General features: G+C 39.7%; 1 protein-coding gene across 5 annotated transcripts in view; it reads left to right on the top strand.

Moving 5' to 3' along the window:
* FILIP1 (filamin A interacting protein 1) overlaps positions 1–21249 on the top strand; it is a 280061-nt gene that overhangs the window by 219447 nt on the left and 39365 nt on the right. Inside the window, exon 1 of one of the 5 annotated variants that reach the window (XM_044001802.1) lies at positions 1236–1328. The exons of 3 other annotated variants lie outside the window; for them this stretch is intronic. In XM_044001802.1, the coding sequence (XP_043857737.1) occupies positions 1312–1328 (17 nt within the window). In that variant the 5' untranslated portion in view covers positions 1236–1311. Of the gene's footprint in view, positions 1–1235; positions 1329–1531; positions 1643–21249 lie in introns of those variants that run through there. One more of the 5 variants, XM_044001803.1, reaches the window with a different exon arrangement.

Here is a 21249-nt window from a genome sequence, read left to right as displayed (position 1 = left end):
AAGCTCAAAAAGAATATGCCACTATATATAATTCAGGAAAATAAAAATTTTAAAAACACCCAAATTACCTTGTATGTGTCCTGCACTACCTTGCTGATTTTTAATGTGATACGGTTAGTAGCAAATTCTGCCAAAAACTAAGATTCCAAACAAGGGACATAGGGAAGTTTTCCTCTTTGTAAGGCTAGGGGGGTGACTATAAGATCAGTCAAGTCCCTTCTATCCAAATCTAAAATCTATGATCCTATGATAGCAAGTGTCTCTAATTTTTTTTTCTTCCTTATCAGTTTTCACTCCAAAGCATGAAGCTTTAAACTTTATGTAATTCCTTTCATTGGAAAACTTCAAAGTACTTACAAACATTTAATTATGTCACCTAAAGGATCACAATTCTTATCTTTCCTGTGCTCACTTAACCAAAGTCAGCCTCCAGTTTAGGTAACCTAAATGGAATTTCTTAATGCTAAACTCAATGTGTATTCTAGCCTACTGCCTCTGAAGAGAAATGCTTTTAAGTTGCGTTTACAACTTTTTTTTTGGACTGAATTATTAACCAGGCTAGAAAAGGTTTGAATGGGAAAAAGAGACTTAGGAAATGAATGAGAATACAGAAAATTCAGCAGCCCTTTAGTCACATGCATGGAAATTGGTATGAAATGTGGGACATTTTTGCCACATTCAAACAATTTCTTAGTACAAAATACTATTTAAGACCAAAGGGTCCCTATATTCAACTAGTCATTAACACCAATGCATGGGTGTTGCAATTTGGATTTGTTTAACACTAGACTTCTCTATGGTCAACTTTAAAGTCCTTGGATGATTACTGGCCTGAGCACTTCTAATAGGGTTATTATTTAAATGTAATCATGTGCTCCATAGAATTAGCTAGAGTTCAGTCAATTATAAAAATGGGGAGGAGAGAAGCTGATAATTTATGTATTTCTTTCCTTTATCTCTCAGGCCCCACCTCCTCTACCAACCCCATCCCTCCTAGCAATATGCATTTTCTTAAGAGTTTAGCACAGTTTCAGGGAACTTTGCTTGCTTCTGGTCCTGGAGGGAGCTCCTCCCCTTCTCACTGACCGAGGAAATCTGCACAATAATGAGCCAAATAAGGGAAACATGACGTCATCACCGGTGGTCCCGGCTGTTTTGCACAACATTCACCTTCATTGTTCTGATGACATGCTTGGAATGTGATGCTTAATTCCCTGGGAGCAAGGGATTGAGCAGGGGCCCCGCTGCAGTTGACAAACTTTTCTGGTCTCTTTGTTGTTTGTTGTTATTGTTGTTGTTTTTAAAGCTCCCATGTTTCTAATTATAAGGTAAGGAAGTACAATCTGTTTTATTTAAGAAATGTTAGTTACTCAAGGACATGCGCATTTGATTGCTAATAGGCTTCCTTGGCAGCGACACCAGCTCTAAGTGTTATTGCAAATCACATCTTGGAAGCTGGTTTTGAACATTTGTGGAGCCCTGACTGGGCTATAGGGAGGACTCTGTAACCTTCTCACTCGCAGCTCCTGATTGTGCTCAGCTTGGAGGGAGTGAAAAAACTCACCAAGCACCAGCATTTCCTGGACTTGCCCTCATTCTACCTTCTTCCTTGATTGAACTGGCAAAGGTGCACCTTGTTTTGGTATGAAAAATGTTCCTGTTTGTTATTGTAGTTTTTGTTGTTGTTGTTTTTTTCCTGTAGAGGGGAAAAATAGCTTCATCCTAAAGACACCTTGGGAATTCTATCTGAATTCAAATCTCTGTGTGTTTTTTCCTTGTCCTGAAAAGTTATTTTGAATGCTTTTTGATGCATCCTTCAGTGTGTTTGCAACTATAGACTTTCACTGTGCATTCATTCCTCCGTGCCTGAGAACCGAGTTGGGTTTTGTGGTTTTTTTTTTTCTGTATTAACTGAAGTTGGAGAAGCTAAGAGAAAAGTTGTGATGCATCAAGACTAGCACCAAATATGGAAACAGTGCTGTTTGCTTAAAGAGAGTCAGGAAACTTCATTCAGAAGGGGCAATGGTTTTAAGTTTGGACTAGCAACCAATTGGGAGAAAATTTAACTCTAGTAATTTCTTAAAATTGCCCAAACTATGTCCTGAGCTCAGCAGACTGGATCTGACAAAATAAAGATTGCATTTATTGTTGGGTCCTTTAGGGGTTATTGTTAGCATTTGGGGAAAAGCTTCATTTGCCAACAGTGAATGTTTCAAACATGATTTCAGATTCACATGAACTATTTCATAGAAATTGTACATTGGGGCAGATGGTATGTTTTCATTTACATGGTTTTAGCTTTGTGAAACATTTATAACAGGGTTTTGTCCCCGGTTCTAAAAGTGATGACGAACCTGAGCCCCTGGGTGCATATTCTATGGGCCTCTGTGAATTTCTATTTGCAGCAAGACAACACTGATGTCATTCCTCATTTTTTGATATCAATCAGTAATCTGGGAACGAGGAATTAGCACCTTGGCTTTAGTTTGAAACTTGCTCAGGAACTGACCTGAAGAATTTACCACATGAGTGTTAGCCTGGGTTTTAAGTAGCCTTAGTTAGTATTTATAATATAGAGGTGAGATTAAATTAATTAAATCTTTGCTTAATTTTTATATGGATAGGCAAATAGACAAACAGGTAGAGAGACTTGTTCCTATGCCCCTTTACATAAAAGCAATAAATTATACATACAGTTTGATTGCTGTGGGAGGAATGGGGGAAGTGAGATTTTTTTTTCTTTAGTGAAAATTTAACCACGAGAGTGTATTTATACATTCGCCTTATTTTCAGCAAATCTGATTTATTAAGATCTAGAATCAGATAAAAGATAAATTAGGAAACATGCATACTTAACAAAAGGACTTATAATGTGATTCCTTTTTGTAAATCATTTACAAAATATTTATATTCAACTTTTAGAACCATCTATACAGTATCATAAGCTTAGAACCAGAACCTTAGATGTCATCATCCTAGTCAGCACCTTCATTTTAAGTGAGGAAAAGGAGGCCCAGAAAGGTTGTGGTTCCCCCAAGGTCATAATTGATGGATCCAATTGTTGAATCCAGGTCTTTTGCTAAGATTCAGCACTTTCTCCATGGCACCATGCAAACCTGTACCCATATGGACAAGTATTTTGGACTGTGTTGATATTCTCAGTATGTTTTGATGTTTCTTGAATGTATTATGTCACTGGAAATAATAAATTCTTTTAGTAGAATTCTGTGAAAGTAATGGAAGTTGCAGGAAGTGGATTAGGCTTGATATCTGAAAAATTTTCTAACAATTAGAGCTGTAGGGCAGCTAGGTAGTGCAGTGGATAAAGCACTGGCCCAGGATTCAGGAGGGCCTGAATTCAAATCCTGACTCAAACACTTGACACTTACTAGCTGTGTGACCTTGGCAAGTCACCTTACCCTCATTGCCCCCGCACCCCCCCCCCAAAAAAAAATTAGAGCTGTACCAAGTCTAATGGGCTGCCTTGAGAGGTGGCAAGGTCTCCTGTTTTGGAGGTCTTCAAACAGAAGCCAAATAAATCCCTAGTCAGGGATGTTAGAGCAGAGATCCCCTTTGGTAGGGGTTAGATTGGGTGGTCAATGAGGCCCCTTCTAAACTCTTGAATTCTTTGCTAGCATTGGAAATCACCAAAACATTGTTACTTTGGAGCAAGAGTTCTTAAACTTTTTTGTGTATTCTATGGACTTCCTTTGACAACCTGATGAAGCCCATTAACCCTTCTCAGAATCATGTTTAAAATACATAAAACACGTAGGATGACAAAGGAAAGCAATTTTGAAAATATAATTATAAATGGTTTGTTTGGTTTTGGTGGGGCAATGAGGGGTAAGTGACTTGTCCAGGGTCACACAGCTAGTAAGTGTCAAGTGTCTGAGGCTGGATTTGAACTCAAGTCCTCCTGAATCCAGGCAAGTGCTTTTATCCACTGCACCACCTAACTGCTCCCCCGCCCCCTTAAATTTCTTTTAATGTGCATGGACCCCAGGGTGAAGAACCTTTGCTTAGAAGGTATCCTAAAGAGCTATCTGGCATAGTGTTTGGAATTGTGACAATCTTGTCTTCAAGAGGGACCTGTTAAAATGCATATTAGTAAATGGGAAATAGTGTCATAACAATAATATCTTGCGATAGTATAAAGAGTCCTCACTCTAACTTCAAGTCATTACCCTGGATTCCTAATCCTGGCCTGAAGAAAATAAATTCATCTTTCTAGGCCTCATTTTCCTCATCTGTAAAATGGGGGATTTAGAATAGAGTTACTTTTAAGCTCTCATCTCGTCTTAAATCTTTGATGAACTAGTGAATGAATTAGTTGAAAGCAGAGTGCTGGAGGAAATAAAGCCTGTATAAATGAGTTTTTAATGGAGAATGGACACTTGAATGAGTTTTTATGGAACGGAGGGAACTTGGCTGGAAAGCCACAGACAGTTTAAAGAAGAGGTTCAGTGGCATACAGTCTGCCAGCTCCATAATTTTGCCTATAACTAATTGGGCCCTTGGTCCTAGGTCCTAATTGTGGTGGTTTCTTGATCTGCTTCTGTTTCTTCACTCATAAAATAGGATTTTCAATTTAGGTCATTGAGGAAAGTATTTAATATATAATTAATTGCACTGGTGAAAATATAAATAATCAATAAGCCTCTGCCTTCATGGAATCTGAAATCCTGTACAGAAATACAGTGCCCTCACAAATAATTATAACACAAAATAAACCAAAATAAACAAACAAGAGAAGTATATTTAACAGGGTGTGAGGGATCTGAGGGTGAAAAGATCACTTATGATGGAGGAGGGAGAAAAATTTTCCAGAGAGGATGATATCTGAGTTAGGCTCTGAAGGATGGGTAGAATTTCAACAGGTGGAGTTACAGAAGGCATTCCAGGAATAGGGAATAGCATGAACAAAGACATGGAGACAGAAGGAGGGCATATGAAAAAACAAGGAAGTTTGGCTGCAGAGTGGATGGAAGCAGAATGCTGGAGAAGATAGAGGAAGAGTGCAAGGGAAAGGCCTGGGGATGTAGGTTGTGCCAATTGCAAGGACCTTGAATACTAGGCGAAGCAGTTTCGATTTACATCCAAGGGCAATAGGAAGCTATTGAAAGGTTAGTGAGAAGTAACATGTTCAGACTTTTCATAAGCAAATTTCCCTAGCAGCAGTGTGCCATATGGATTGGAGTGGGCAGAGGAAGACTGTAGGCAAGAATACTAATTAGGAGCTTTTACAATCCTTTAGGTGGGTAGTAATGAGGGCCCTCATTAGAGTGGCAGCAATGGAATAAGAAGGAGTTGAGATGAATGAAAAAACCTGAGAGACAATCAATTTATTAACCAGACAAGCAAATAATAAATTGATGGTCAGGTGATCTCTCTTGGGATAACCAAAGACAACATAAATCTCATTAATGCTTAAATACCTCTGGAGAAGTGGGTATCATGACAGGTGGTGATCAGCCCTGATTGGTGAAGAATTAATGGTGGGAGGGGTAGACATAAATGAGGAGGTGGGTCAAAGTCTTCAGCTCCTCCTGCTGAAACCTGACTTGATCATGGGACTTAGCTGCTTCCAGTTATCTGGATGAAAGAATCCATCTGCACCCAAAACACTTGAGCAATGGGCCTGAATTCACCCAGATTAGATTCTCTTTACCCTTTACTCAGATATAAACTCTCTATTTGGGTGCGAATCACACCCAAGATAGCTATATGTTCTTAGAGGGTTATCCCAATCTCAGCAGCCCCTGTCTTTCAGAAAACTGGTTGACCTAGAAGGATTAGGCTTTAAATGAGGAAGTAAAAAGAGGGTTAAAAAGTGGGCCCTGATATTATAATTGGTACATTAATAGGAAAATAATCATTTCTCTCAGAGTGGACAGATGTGTGAGTGTTTTTAAACCAACTTCTGATTTTATTGGTGTAGGAAACTCCCTCTTCTAATATCAATCAGCAGCTGTCCTGCAATTTAAAGTCATTTAATTTAAATTAATTTAAAGTGGCTAGATGACTCATTGTCAGGGTCACAGTCAGAATGTGTAAGAACAGGACTTGAACCCATGTCTTCCTTGAAAATAATAATAATAATAATAATAGACATTTATATAGCACTGTAGCTTTTGCCAAATGCTTTCCATAAATGAGCTCCTTCAAGCCTCATCACAACTGTGTGAGGTAGGCAGACCCATTTTACAGATGAAGAAATTGAAGCTTAGAGAGGTGAAGGAACTTGCCTAGGGTCCCACAGCTAGTAAGCGTCAGAGTTAGGATACAATATCTAATTGGGAAGGGAAGGCATTACTGGCAGATGATTGATTGGAAGCAGGAGTAAGGGTGGAGGATTTTTGTCAAAGATAACAGCAAAGTTTCCGACACAGGTAATGGGGTGGAATTGGGCAGAAATGAGAAATCTGAAGGAGTTGCAGGTTAGGGGAAAATATGAGAAATTTAGTTGGTTTTTTTTTTTTTTTCCGTGAGGCAATTTGGGTTAAGTGACTTGCCCAGGTCACACAGCTAGTAAGTGTTAAGTGTCTGAGGCTGGATTTGAACTCAGGTCCTCCTGAATCCAGAGCTGGTGCTCTATCCACTGTGCCACGTAGCTGCCCTGAGAAATTTAGTTTTGTAGATCTTGTGTTTGAGGTGGTAGAATATGCAAATGAGTATGTCAGTAGAAGTTAGAGAAGTGTATCGCATCTCTTCAGAGAGGTTAGGAGCTGGAGATAACAACACCTTTGCTCTACCAACATTATAGAATTTTTCCTTTCAGGCAGATCAAGTCATCAAGCACTTATTAAGCATTACTGTATGCCAGGCACAGTACTAACCACTGGGAATACAAAGAAAGACAAAAAATAGTTTCTGCCCGCAAGGAGTTTACAATTCAATGAGGGAGCTCGAAAACAACTATGTATCAACAAGATACAGACAGATAAATTGTGCTCTGCTGGAGATGTTGCTGCAAAAGGTCAAATAAATTCATGCTGGGCTTTCTTCAAATACTCAACCATGATTGGTACAATATGAGTGAGGCAAGTATACAGTGAAATAATGTTTCTTGTCATCTTTTGTGTGTATGATAAAACCAACTCTGCTGACTCCTTTATTTGTTCTTCTAAGGACTTCCAGTTTTGTACAGAAATATTCTCTCTACCATAAATGATGTATATACAATTAGTAGGCTGATCTACTTGATTGTTATAATTTTCCCATAATAGTAGTTGTCTTCAAAAATGAATGAATAGCAGTTTACTCATTGCAGTCACTCTATATAGATAATGCAAGTCAATATTTATTTATACCTTCAATAAACATTAAGAACATACTACGGGGGCAGCTAGGTGGCGAAGTGGATAGAGCACCAGCCCTGGAGTCAGGAGTACCTGAGTTCAAATCCGGCCTCAGACACTTAACACTTAACTAGCTGTGGTGACCCTGGGAAAGTCCACTTAACCCCAATTGCCTCACCAAAAAAAAAAAAAAAAAAGAACATACTATGCTTCATGTACTGTCCTAGGAGCTGTTAGAGATGCAAAAACAAGACATAATCCCTGTCCTGGAGAGGCTTGGTCTCTAGCAGGGGAAGGCAGGATAAAAAAACAAACAATAACCACCAAAAAAAAAAACCAGAAAAAAAAATAAATTAGTACAATATTAGATATTATAAATATACTAGAGGAGTATAATGTGTTATGAGATGATTTGAAAGAAGAATCTCTTCCACCTGGGGAATCACTGAAGGCTTCAAGGAGGAAAATGGAATACATCACAGCTACTAAGTCCCCTAAGTCTCACTAATGTGAGCTCCCAGAAAGCAAAAGGCAAAAGGCTTTTTAAAGTTTCATATAACTTCAGATTCTCTACTAAAGTCCTCGCTCCAGTGCCTTCATCAAGGAGGTGACCCAGAGCTTTTTAAAGGCTAACCTAGTAGAGAGCAAGCCCTGGAAGATCAACCACACTGGGAAGGCTTTGGGTAGGAGCTGAACAACAGGTGGTGGTTCTGTTATCCAAGAACCAGTCTAATTATGTTTGGAAATTCTCATCACCAAAAGGCTGGCCAACAGGATGTGATTTTTTTTTTAATCTTTAGCAGCTCTTTAACCTGTCTACTGAGATATCACAGAATCATAGAATTTAAGAGTTGAAAGACATTAGTAGCCATCTAGGCCACCCCAAACCTGAAAGGAATCCCACTATAACATACTTGGCAAGTCATCTAGCTTCTTCTTAAAGCCTCCATTGAGGGGGGAACCCAGCACCTCTTGAGGCATGCTACTCCACCATTGGACATCTCTAATTGTTAAAAAGTTTTTCCTGACATTTGCCTAAATTTGCTGCTTTGAAACTTCTATCCATTTCTTCTGGTTCTGAGATCAGTCCAGATGTATCTAACCCCTCTTCCACATGACGTGAAGAGGGTTATGGTGCTCTTTGACTCTTCTCTTCTTCAGGTTAAACATTCCCAGGTCTTCAGTTCATCTTCACATGATATCAGTTCCAAGCCCTTTGGTATTTTGTTGCCCTCTGTGGACACTCTAGAACTTATTAATGTTCTTTCTAAATGTGATGCCTAGAACTAAATATAATTCTCCTGATGAGGTCTGACTAGGTGGGATTATCAAGAGTTTGTCCTGGAATCTCTGCCCTCTCTTCATACAGCCCAAGATCACAAGAGCTTTTTTTGGATCCCACACCACATTGCTGACTCATTAAGTTTTAAGTCCACTAATCCGTAGATCTATGTGGCTTTATTCTATATGGGTGGAGAGAGTGCCCACACCAATGAAATCATGGATCATTTTAAGTTCCTGAAGCAAATTTAATGCCAGTGAGATTAGTTGGCTGGAGTTTGATGTGAATTAGGCCAAAGGTACTGGTAATGACCCTACATGATCCAGGTGTTCATTCTGTGCCATGGTCATAACTCAGTCATGGTCGTAACCTCAGTCATCTTAAAAATGGCATTGCTGGGGCAGCTGGGTGGCACAGTGGATAAGAGCACCGCCCTGAAGGTCCAGGCGTACCTAGTTCAGGTCCGGCCTCAGACACTTGGCGCTTACTAGCTGTGTGACCCTGAGCAAGTCACTTGACCCCAATTGCCTCACTAAAAAAAAAAAAAATGGCATTGCCCCAAGAGGAACTGTTTAAATCAAAGGGTATAGACACCTGCATACAAGTTTATATCCAATCCTGGAAAAACACTTCAAAGTACATATCCCATTGATGCCAGGTCAATCATTAGCATATTTCATTTAAACATTTTATTAGAACTTAAAGGGATAGCCATGAGAAGTGGGTAGAGTTCTGCCCCTCAGAGTCAGGAAGAACTGAGTTCAATCTTACCTCTTACATATACTGGCTATGTGACCCTGGGTAAGTCACAACCTCTGAGTGCTCTAGGTAACTAAGATAATAGTAAAGAAGGTGCTGCTTGGTATAGGGACGTTCACTTATAATAAAATCACAAGTCCTAGTCCCTATCCTAATTAAAAACTTATCACTGGGCATCATACAAAACAACTAACATTTGTTTAGTGACCTATTACTCTTAAGTTAATTCCATAGAATTTGAGGGCAGAGTCTGTCTTTTTCGTCTTTTTATAGCCCCAGTACTTAGAAGTGCCTACCATATAGAGGTCAATAATGTTTATTGATTGACTGATACCAATTAAATCAATTACTTTAAGTTTTGCTCAAAATTCTTTGTCCATTCATTCTCATTAACTTTTCCTCTTTTGGAGCAGCTAGTGGTGCAGTGGATAAAGCACTGGCTCTGGATTCAGGAGGACCTGAGTTCAAATCCGACCTCAGACACTTGACACTTACTAGCTGTGTGACCCTGGCAAGTCACTTAAACCCCCATTGCCGCACAAAAACAAAACAAACAAACAAAAAAAAACCCTTTTCCTCTTTTGATCATAGTTAGCATGTACTTCACTCTAATTCTGTATCTCCTCCCTCCCCCATTCACTGGTTTTTTTTCCCATTCACTTTTTAATATCACTGTATAAATGTCTTTATGGATTTCTTTTTTGGAGAGCAACATGGTGTAAAATATTATACATTTCAATCATAATTATACTCTTTACCCTGATTATTTTCTTGTTGGTAATATACCCTCACATACTCTCAAAGACAACAAAATGAGCTAAATGGTTAAAAGATTTTCAGGTCACATTACAGTGTAATGGAAAAAAAAAAAACAGAAACAGTCTGATTATCCAAAAATAGGGAAATGGTTTAAATAAATCATGATGCACTAATGAGAAGGCAACATGGAATGAATCAGAAATCAGAAAGTTTTGACACAAACTAGCTATGTGACTTGACAAGTCACTTAACCTTGAGGGGCTCAGGCATCACTCTGGTAAGGCTAGAGAGTGCAGAACAAGTAAAGGTTTATCTCTATATGTAAAGTGTCCTCTACTTATTTGTGCTCACTACACTGAGAAAAATTAGATGAGTTAAAAATAATAAGGCAATAACTCTACCGTGATCTATATAAGAGCAACACATTATCAATGAGTGCGTACCTTGCAGATACTTAATAATTGCTGAGTAATTATTAGAATAATGACAGATACCACAAAGGAGCAAGAGGTTATTCATCTAGTAGCAGCTCTGCTGGGAGAGGCACTTGTTAGGACCACGTCCATCATGTTATCATACTGTTTTAATATTGCCTTATGCCCTCCTATAAAAACACATTGTAATTAAACAATTCACACTAAGAACAAGCTTATATCTTTTGAGGTCCTTCATCATTAATTGCTAACAGGTCTATTCTAGTTTTAAACATTGCGCCTTCTTCCTGTGTCCTTATGCATACACTAAATATAAAAAAATAAAAAAGACAGTTGAAGAAGAAACTGATGTGCGTCCAAAGCAAAAATAACAATATTTTCTCAGGTAGAATGTAGTTAAATGGTTTTTAAAAGATACTTTTGGGGGGGGGGAATATGAATGGATTGGGTGATAGTCTGGACCTGTGATTTCATCAGGGTGTCATTTCCTTCCATCAATGCTGATCAGTAACTTCTCCTTAACGTAGAGACTTAATAGTTGCCTGGAATGTTGAAAGGATAAGTGGTAATCTCACCTAGTATGTAACAGAGACAGTACTTGGACCCATGTCATTTTAGGCAATCAAGGATAGAGTGCCTTGGCTGGGGTCACACAGCGAGTAAGTGTTTGGGACTAGATTTGAACTTAGAAAATGAGTCTTCCTGATTATAAGCCCAGTGTTCTATCCACTGCAGGACCTAACTACCCCATAAATGGAACATTTATTTTTTGTCAACAACTTCCTTTAGGTATATGCTCAGGAATAGACTCTCTGGGTGAAAGAAATGGACATTTTAGACACTTTATTTGCATGATGCCAAAGTGCTTTCCAGAATGGTTGTACCAATTCATAGCTCCACCAACAATACATTAGTGTGCCTGTCTCTCCACAACCCCTCTGTCATTGATTATTCAGGTTTCGGGTGAGGGATTTAAGTGCTCACGGATCACAAGTCCAGCAGTGTGTTACTGATGTACATATAAGCATGTGGCTCTGCAGCCCTTCTTCCACTGGAAAGCACCAGTGGTGGTAGTGAGGGTTCCTTAGGATCCAGGTTCCAAGCATCTTCCACATGGGCAAAGCCATCTTAGATGATCTTGATTTCTTAATAGAGGTCACTAGCTTCCATTTGTTCAAATCCTAATTCTTAGGCAATTATTTTCTTCAGAACAGCTTTTTATCTCCTTTTCCATTTGACTTTTTAAGCTGTTGACTTTTTTCTCATGACTTTTCTGCATAGCTCTCAGTTCTCTTTCCATTCTTTCCTCCTCTCTAAATCTTCCTTCTTTTTCTCCTACTTTCTCTCAAAGGTCCCTGTTGAGAGTTCCATGGCCTGAAACCAGTTCATATTTTCTTGGAAGCTTTGGATATAGGGGCCCTGAGGTTGTTGTCCTCTTCTGAGGGTGCACCTTGATCTTCCTTGTCGCTGAGGAAACTTTCTATAGTTCGAACTTCTTTGCGTTGCTCATCTTGCGTCTTTTACTTGACTTTTAACTCCCCACTGGGAGGCCCTGCTTCTAGGCTACACTACTGTCCCCAGCTTCAGAGGGTCCCAGTATTTTTGGTTTGAGGGAGGTCAGGTTTTTCTCTTGTCTGGCCTGTTCTCTGGTCTGAAGATAACCTCAAGCCTACTTACTAAATAACCAACCAGCAACGTTTTCTGTGGTGTGGTTCTTAGCTTCAAGGAGCCTGTGCCCCTCCCCTACCTGGGCCTCCAGCCACTCAGGATTTCTTCCTGGTTCTCCACTGGAGGACAGCTGAATTCCTCCCTAGGTCCTGCTGATACCCCTGCACTTTCCTCCCCGGCCAGCCATTCAGCCCTCTCACCTGACTGCAGTTCCAGAAGATGGTGGTGCTGCAACTGATTCGGAGGCTCGGGGGTTAAATTTTTCTGATGCAGTGTGCCTGGGGTCTCTGTTGTGTGATCGAGGGGTTGGACTTTACCAGTAGCTTAGCATGGTCCCCTTTAATCTGTGTATGGCTGGAAAATAATCTCAGCCCATATTTTTGTGGGTTTTTCTGCTCCAGGGGTTCTTTTATTACTGTTTGGGGGGTAATTGTATCAGGAGCTCGTTGCGTTTAAATGTCTTTCCTCTGCCATCTTGGCCCATCTTAGATGATATAGGCATGTTCCAAAACCCAATGCATATCGAAAGTTGCCATAGGTGATAATGGAGAGGAATGTCCTCGCCAATGAAATTACAAATCCTTGTTGATGGAAGGAATTCCCATGACAAAGAAATCTATTTTTTGAACTCAAGCGTTTCTCTTTGGTAAAGGAGAGTTTTTGGGTATTTATAAGCAGATGGGAAACTTTTAGGGGACAGGGACTAAGGAGATCCATATAATTCTCTTAAAACCGACTGCTATTAAAGATGCTTTAAGTCTTTAGAGTGACAAGTGCAATCTCCTTCTGTAATCCTTCCTATACAGATGTTAAAGTAATATTCCTAATGGGTAGGTTTGATCTTGTCGCTTCTTGGCTCACAAGGCTCCAGTGATTCTATATTACCCTAAAGATGAAATACAAACTCCTCTGTTTGGGCCTTTATCATCTGATTCCTGCCTATTTTTCCAAGCTTATTGTGCATTGTTCTCCTTCATGCATTCTCATTCAAGCCATACTTGGCCTGGAAGGCCACCAAGAGGCAGCTCCTGGTAGAGTGGATAGATGACTGGGCCTAGAATCATGAAGACCCAAATTCAAGTGTGACCTCAGACATTTACTACCTGTGTGATCCTGGGCAAACCATTTAACTTCTGTGTGCCTCAGTTTACTCAACCGTAAAATGGGGATAATAAGAGCACCTACCTCCTAAGGTTATTGTGAAGATCAAATGAGAAAATATTTGTTTAAAAAATTTTAAAAACACTTCATATTCACAATAACTTCATATTACAGATAAGGGTCACTGAGGCTAAGAGACTTTAGTGACTTGCTAACAGTCAAACAGATAGTAATTATTGGAGATAGGATTCAAACCCAAGTCTCCCTTGCTTTAAGGCCATAACACTATGTTTTTCAAACACAATGTTCCATCCCTGGTGCCCAAACCTTTGGCAGAGGCTGTCTCCAATGGTAGGAATTTCCTTCCTCCTAATCTCAATTTCTTAACACTGTTAGTTTCCTGAGGATGGGGAGGAGGAGGAGAGGAGGAAGCAACATTACATTAAATTTCTCTGATGAAGGTCTGATATCTAAGATATATAGATAATTAACACAAATATATAAGGTGGTCAAAGAGATAATCAAACCACTTTCAAAAAAATTTTGCATCCTGGGAAAAGCCATATGAAAGATTGCTCCAAATTACTAATGAGAAATACAAATCAAAGCAACTCAGGTTTTACCTCACACCAGCAAATTAACAAAGATGGCAAAAGCTAGAAACATTCAGTATCGGAATGGCTACAGAAAGATAGGTACCTGAAAATACTATGATATAACTGTAAATTAGATGAACTATCCTGGAAAGCAATCTAAAACTATGCTAAAAAAAGTGACTAAAATGTTTATATCCTTTGACTGTGACCATCCTGTTGCTAGGCATGATGGGAACAAGAGGATAATAGGTAAGAAAGATCAGCCTTAGGGTGGTAAGGGGAAAAGGCCTGGAAGAACAACTTCATAACATTGCCTGGTTTACCTTCAACTATATAAGGACAAATTTGCTGCTTAATATTCAGGAGACCAAAGAAGGGGTGTGCTAAAGGCATTTAGAGACTGTTAAATTTTCAGTATGAGCATTTACACCTTGGAAATCAGCCAAATGCTGCATCAGGGGGTTTGATTTATTCTTACTTTGATTATCTAGACTTTAGAAAATGATGGGAAAATGTTATAATGTTAAGTTAAACTGAAAAATATTGCCTGCATTTCTGGAGAGCTGGTTGTTAAATATTTTCCAGCACACCCTTGTCAGATACTGATGTCCACAACCTGATCCTTTAGTCTCCTGAACCAACTAAGACTCAAGGGAAAAAGAAAGAGAAAGATCCCATTTACACCAAAATATTTATAACAGCAGTTTTTGTGAAAGCAAAAGACTGGAAACACATAGCAGAAGCCAATTTGTAGGGGAATGATTAAGCAAATAGTTGTATGTGTATGTAATGCACTATTACTGTACCATAAAAATAATCCACATAAAGAATTCAGATAATCATGAGAAGACAGGAATTGTTATATTGACAATTACTCTGTAAGTAAGTAGAACTGGGAGAACAATGTAGAGGAAAGATAACAACAAACACATATATATATCCACATACACACACATGAACAAACAACAAATCGAACACTGTGTATTTATAATGGCCAAGAATTTTGGCCATGCAGAAAAATTGAGAAAATGTACCTCCTTCCCTTCTTTGGCAAGAAAGGTATTTTTATAGACACTGTCAGAGTTAGGTAATTGTCAGTTGGTTTGGCTGAATTATTTTCAAAAATACCAATAATCATAGCAAGTATTTGCAAAGCATTTTAAGGTTTACAAAGGGCTTTACAAATATCATCTCATTTGACCCTCAACAACCCTGGGAGATTGGTGCTGTTATTATCATCCCTATTTACAGATGAGGAAACTGAGGCAGACAGAAGTTAAGTGACTTGCCTAAGGTGATACAGCTGAAAAATATCTGAGCAGATTTGAATTCAGGTATTCCTGAATCCAGGACCAGTGCTTTATCCACGTATTACTTACATGTCCTTTCCCCAACCCCTTCCTTTTATTATAAAGGATGACTAACTAGGCTAGGGAGGGGGACTGGGATTTAGTCTAAAATGAAGATCAATCAATCAGTAAACATTTAAGTACCTACTATGTGCCAGCCACCATATTGTGGGCTAGAGATAAAAAAGGGCAAAAGGAAGCCCCCGCCCTCAAGGAACTTATAACCTAAAGAGAGAGACAATGTATAAATAAATATATGCAAAGAAAGGATATATAGAGGCTAAATAGGCAACAATTAACAGAGAGAAGGCACTAGAATTAAGAGGGTTAAGGAAAGGCTTCCTGTCAAAGATGAGATTTCAGTTGGGGCTGAAGATGAGATTAGTAAAGACATAATACAAATTGCTTTTTAATCCCTATCTTCCTTCAACAATGAAGTGCCACCCACTAGGCTACTTTATTGCTAAAAGGATTTTCTATTTGCTGTGTCTGCATTGGGGCAGCAAGGTGGTGCAGTGGATACAGCACTGGCCCTGGAGTCAAGAGGTCCTGGGTTCTAATGTCACCTCAGAAACTTACTAGCTGTGTGACCCTGGGCAAGTCACTTAACCCTAATTGCCTTAAACATCTGTCCTGATCTATATCTTGTCACTGTACCCAGATAGCTCTGGAGGAGAGAGTGAGGTTGGTGACCTTGCACAGCCCTTCCTCACTTAAATCCAATTCATTGCAAGTCATGACATCACCCCAATATCATACAAACAACACCTCGTGTATATGTGTGCATGTAGTTTCTCCAAATAACTAGAATGTATGCTTTTTGAGGGCAAGCCTGTTTCCTTTTTGTTTTTATATCCTCAGAGCCTAACACAGAGTCTGGCAGGTAGTAGGCACTCAATAAGTTCTAATTTTGGGGGGGGAGGCAATTGGGGTTAAGTGACTTGCCCAGATACACACAGCTAGTAAGTGTCCAAGGTCACATTTGAACTGAAGTCCATCCTGATTTCATTGCACCACCTATCTGCCCCAACAAATGCTAATTGATTAACAGAAAGCAAAGTGCAATGGCAGGACCTATCATGGTCTCTCCCTCCAAAAAACTATCCTGCTCTTGTAGAGAACCACCATCAGAGGCCACAGACGGACCACTCCTCAGTGCAGAGGCGCCTGTGGCCATTTGCCATTATCTTCTAAGACCTGCACCCTTCAAGTTAACACATAGAAAGCTCTTTGCAAGCTTAAAATGTTAGCTATATTTGTTATGCTTGTTATTAATAAACGTCTTCTGTGAGTGAGTCTTTCTCCAGACTATCCCTGCTGCAAACACAGATTATTCTCCTAAGCCTGACCCTGCCTTCTGCCCCAGGATTTTGCAATGTGTATTTTATATTTTCTGGCCAATCTAATGTTAGTTTAGCTATTAAAAAAAAAAAAAGACTTCCTATAGAAATCACAGAATCACATAATGCTGGAATGGCAAGGGGATATCAGAGACCACATAGTCCAAACTCATTTTACAGATGAGGACACTGAAGCCCCACAAGGCTAAATGACTTCCTCTGAGTTTGAAAAGCTAGCAAGGGCTAGACAACCCCCTTCTCTGCCCCCACCCTCCTTACTTGATGCCCTGGAATTCATCTCTGCACCTTCTCTTTAATTCCTTCCTCTGGCCATGAAGTTGCTGGCAAAGAAGTGTGTGGTTGGAATGCATTCTCTTTGTTAATGGATGTATTATTTATTTTTAAACAGGGAAATCAAGGTGAAATGGCCGGGACAGTTTATTTTCTGTAAGATTTAATTGGACGTACTTTGGCCACTTGTCTGTTCACATCCTTGCATGGCTCTGGTTTATGGGATTACTAGCCAGCTGTTCAATGCTGGACTGAACTCTAAAAGTTGCCCCATTTTTAATGTCTCCCAGGAACGTTAAAAGTCAAATAATACTTTCAACCCACATGACAAGCGGCCTTCTGGAGCGCGAGCTGGCCGCTTTAGAAGAACTCAAGCATATCACCTGGGACATACAGTCAAATTTAGGAGCTGTGCTTTGTGAATTTAGCCAAGGCAAATGTTTGATGCCAGCCAGATCTCCCTTTACTTCTCATCTAGTTTTGCAATCAGTTTCTGCCATATTAGCAAGAGAATGCAAGTGAACTTGGGCATTAGCCTAAGTTAGGCTTTATTAACCTTGCTGACTTATTGCTTGGGAAAATTCTCTGATGGATTGCTGAAATAAAAACAGATGGTGGCACGGTAAAGGGAATGAGCAAATGGTTCTGGAGTTCCAATCCTACCTTTAATGCTATTTCACCTTTGATAAGTTACTTAAACTCTCTTAGCCTGTTTCTTCATCTGTAAAATGTGAGCATTGGGCTAGAAGGCCTCTGGAGATCTCTTTCTTTCTTTTTTCTTTTCTTTTTTTCTTTCTTTTTTTTTTCCAGGCAATGGGAGTTAAGTGACTTGCTCAGGGTCACATAGCTAGTGTCAAGTGTCTGAGGTCGGATTTGAACTCAGGTCCTCCTGAATCCAGGGCCAGTGCTTTATCCACTGCGCCACCTAGCTGCCCCCTGGAGATCTCTTTCAGCACCAGATCTATCATCCTATGATTTCTCTGTCACTGTTTCCTGTCCTTTATGGAATCATCCCTAAAGTACATATGTCATGATGGGCTGAATAGAACTATCCCTGAACAGGTAATAATACAAGGATTCCCTTTAGGCTTACTCACAGTGAAGCAATATCTCTCTCTCTCTCTCACTTTATTTTACTTCTCTCTCCTCTCCTCCCTCTCCTCCCTCTCCTCCCTCTCCTCCCTCTCCCTCTCCCCCCCCCAACATATATACACAGTTGCTATTCAATAAGCATAATGTGCATATTCTTTACGTGACACCTTTGCAACTGTAAAGAGTTGTGGTGGTGGTGGTGGTAGTGGTGATTTCCAATGCTTTGTGACACAAGAAGATGAGTCTTCCTGACTACAGGTCTGGCACTGTGACAACCAGGAAGACTCATCTTCCCAAATTAAAATCCATCCTCAGATACATACTAGCTGTGAGACCCTGGGCAAGTTACTTACCTCTGTTTGGCCTCAATTTTCTGTGTAAAATGACTTGGAGAAGGAAATGGCAAACCACTCCAGTATCTTTGCCGAGAAAACCCCAAATGGGGTCACAAAGTGTTGGCCTCTACTGAAATAACTAAACAACCCTGGGAAGTACATGCTATTATCCCCATTTTAAAGTTGAACAAGTTGAGGCAAACAAGAGGTTAAGTGATTCACCCAAAGTCACACAGGTAGTAAGTGCCTGAGGGTGCATTTGAACTCGGGTCTTCCTGACTTTAGGCCCAGTGCTCCACCTATGTGCTCCCTTCTTCATGAAATGCTATGCAATATGATCAGTAGAGTCAGAAAAGCTTGGATTTAAGTCCTTCCTATGACATACATTGGCTATGTGACAGTGGGCAAATCACTGGAGTGTCTGAAGGTAGTGCTAGATCCCAATTTGTATTAATCATGTATCCCCTTGAATTTGTACTGCATATTCCCTAATACTATAAGTTATAAAGGAGTTGTCCATCTGTATCGAGTTGCTGACTTGCATTGGAGGAGAGAGTTTCTTTCTACAAAAGAATTTCTTGCACACATGGAATCACAGGTCCAAACTAAGGCCCTCTCGGCTATCCTCCTAACTTGAACTTGTAGGTTACAGTTTGGGTTCCACAGGTTCAAAGTACTCTCTGAATCCTCATTCCTAAAACTATAACTTGTGAGCCCCTACTTCTGTATTTACCCTTAATAGCCATTTACTGAGATGGCATTGGAGGAATAGTAGCTACAATTCCCCCCAAAACCAGGGCCACACCCTTCCACAAATACACCCAACATCAGTGGAAAGAGTTGGAACATACATAGAGTTTTCTGGAAGAGAGGCCACACATATAAGAAATATAAGTGGTCAAGGTGCCTCATTTCTCCTGCATTTTAAAGAATCTCAAAGTCTTTCTCTTTTCAAGGTATCCTCACGCTGCCTCTGTTGGGCAGGTTGCTTAATTGGGCTCCTCAGGCCTGCTTCTCTTTTAACTCTCAACTGCCTGTGTTACCTCTCTCTTGAATTCATAACTAGCTCTTTTCTCTGCTGCCAGAGGTCATACTCATCAGAGCTGCTTCAAGTCTTTTTCCTCCTTGATGGGTATGGTATCTTTTATTATGTTAAGTAGTTTTACTATAAGATATAATGGCTGATCATGGAGAGAGGAGAGAAATCTCTCTCCTCTAGAAGTAAGGAATGTTTCTCCCTGAAGGATGAGTTTGTTCCCCCTTTTTTCTCACAAAATTAGAAATGAAAAAAATATATTTAGATAGCAATTATTAACCAAGGCAGCTTGGTTCTGAAAAAGAGATGACTTATTTGTCCTTCATTGTCCTCTTTATAAGAAAATCTTCTTAAATAAAAAGCCAGCAAAGCATTCAGAGAATTGGGGGTTCTGCTTATATTGGTTGCATGCCAATGGATGGAGATCATGCCAGCTTTGCAAATAATTACTAAAATCATCCCTCCAGCAAAAATTTAATTAGGCCATCAAAATCTGTATTGCTCCCATCCACATTACTAATTCTGCTTCTCCCACTCATCCCACCTCCTCCTACAGCTGTACCAAAAGGTAGAATAAATGAATATTAGCATTTTCCTGTAGCAAAATCCACTTGGAATCTCTTTTCCACCCCCACCCCACCCTCATCTCTAATAACTCCACTAATACTGATTCTAAACAGATTCTCAGGAAAACTAAACAAGCAGGAAGAAAAAGGAGGAGGCAGAGAATTTTCAATTTCTCATTAGACTTCCTGGTTCTCATTAGAGGCTCAGACATATTCTAAGCCTGGCTGCATTACTCATTCCCATGATTATATGTAAAAATGAGACCACTGTTTATCAGCCTCATGGGGAAGTTAACAGTGTGCCTTAGATAAGATTTTTAAAGTACTTGAATCCTTTTGTCACCAGTGCCATATAATATGAGAATATGAAGTATTCAACTATATTGTCCATGATTAATAGAAATAGGAATTATACAGAAATAAACAAAATTTGCATAAATCCAAAGCTATCATGTTGCCTCCTGTCCCACTCAGGGTTGATACCATCTTCCCTGCCCCCCCCCCTTCCATGAAGGATGCTATAATAAAGGATCATAAGATTTAGAACTGGAGGGAGTCTTAGAAATTCTCTGCTCCAACCCTCTTGTTTCATCCATTCATCCATCCATTCATTCATTCATTCAAGAATTCAAAATTAGGTCACCCCATCTTACCCAAGTTAGAAGTGATGGAGGGGCAGCTAGGTGGTACAGTGCATAAAGCACCTGCCCTGGATTCAGGAGGGCCTGAGTTCAAATCTGGCCTTAGACACTTGACATTTACTAGCTATTTGACCCTGGGCAAGTCATTTAACCCTCATTGCCCCATAAAAATAAAAAATAAAATTTTTTTAAAAGAAGTGCTGGGAGGGGCAGCTAGATGGCGCAGTGGATAGAGCACCGGCCCTGGATTCAGGAGGACCTGAGTTCAAATGTGGCCTCAGACACTTAACACTTACTAGCTGTGTGACCCTGGGCAAGTCGCTTAATCCCAATTGCCTCACTAAAAAAAAAAAAAAAAAGAAGTGCTAGGAGTAGATAATCAACAAAACAATCTGTCATGCCCTATTTTGTAGCTATTGCTGATTTCTGAGAAAGAAAATGTTCACACCAAAAATGTAACAATCAGTTCTTGTAAGCCAGTTAGAGCTCACTCCAGCACAAGGCACTGGAATAGGGTTGAGTATACTGGGTGTTATCATCTCCTCAGTCTTGAATACTTTGCCTTTTTTAATGTAGCCCAAGATGATATTAGCTCTTTTGGCTACTAAGCTATTCTATTCTTCCATATTGAGTTTGCTCTCCATTAAAACACTCAATTTTTTTTGAATAAACTTTTTTATGGAACTTCACCTTCCCCAT

Source organism: Dromiciops gliroides, chromosome 4 (assembly GCF_019393635.1).
Source record: "Dromiciops gliroides isolate mDroGli1 chromosome 4, mDroGli1.pri, whole genome shotgun sequence".
In the NCBI taxonomy this organism is placed as follows: Eukaryota; Metazoa; Chordata; class Mammalia; order Microbiotheria; family Microbiotheriidae; genus Dromiciops; species Dromiciops gliroides.
This window is presented reverse-complemented; position numbering and strand designations above follow the sequence as displayed.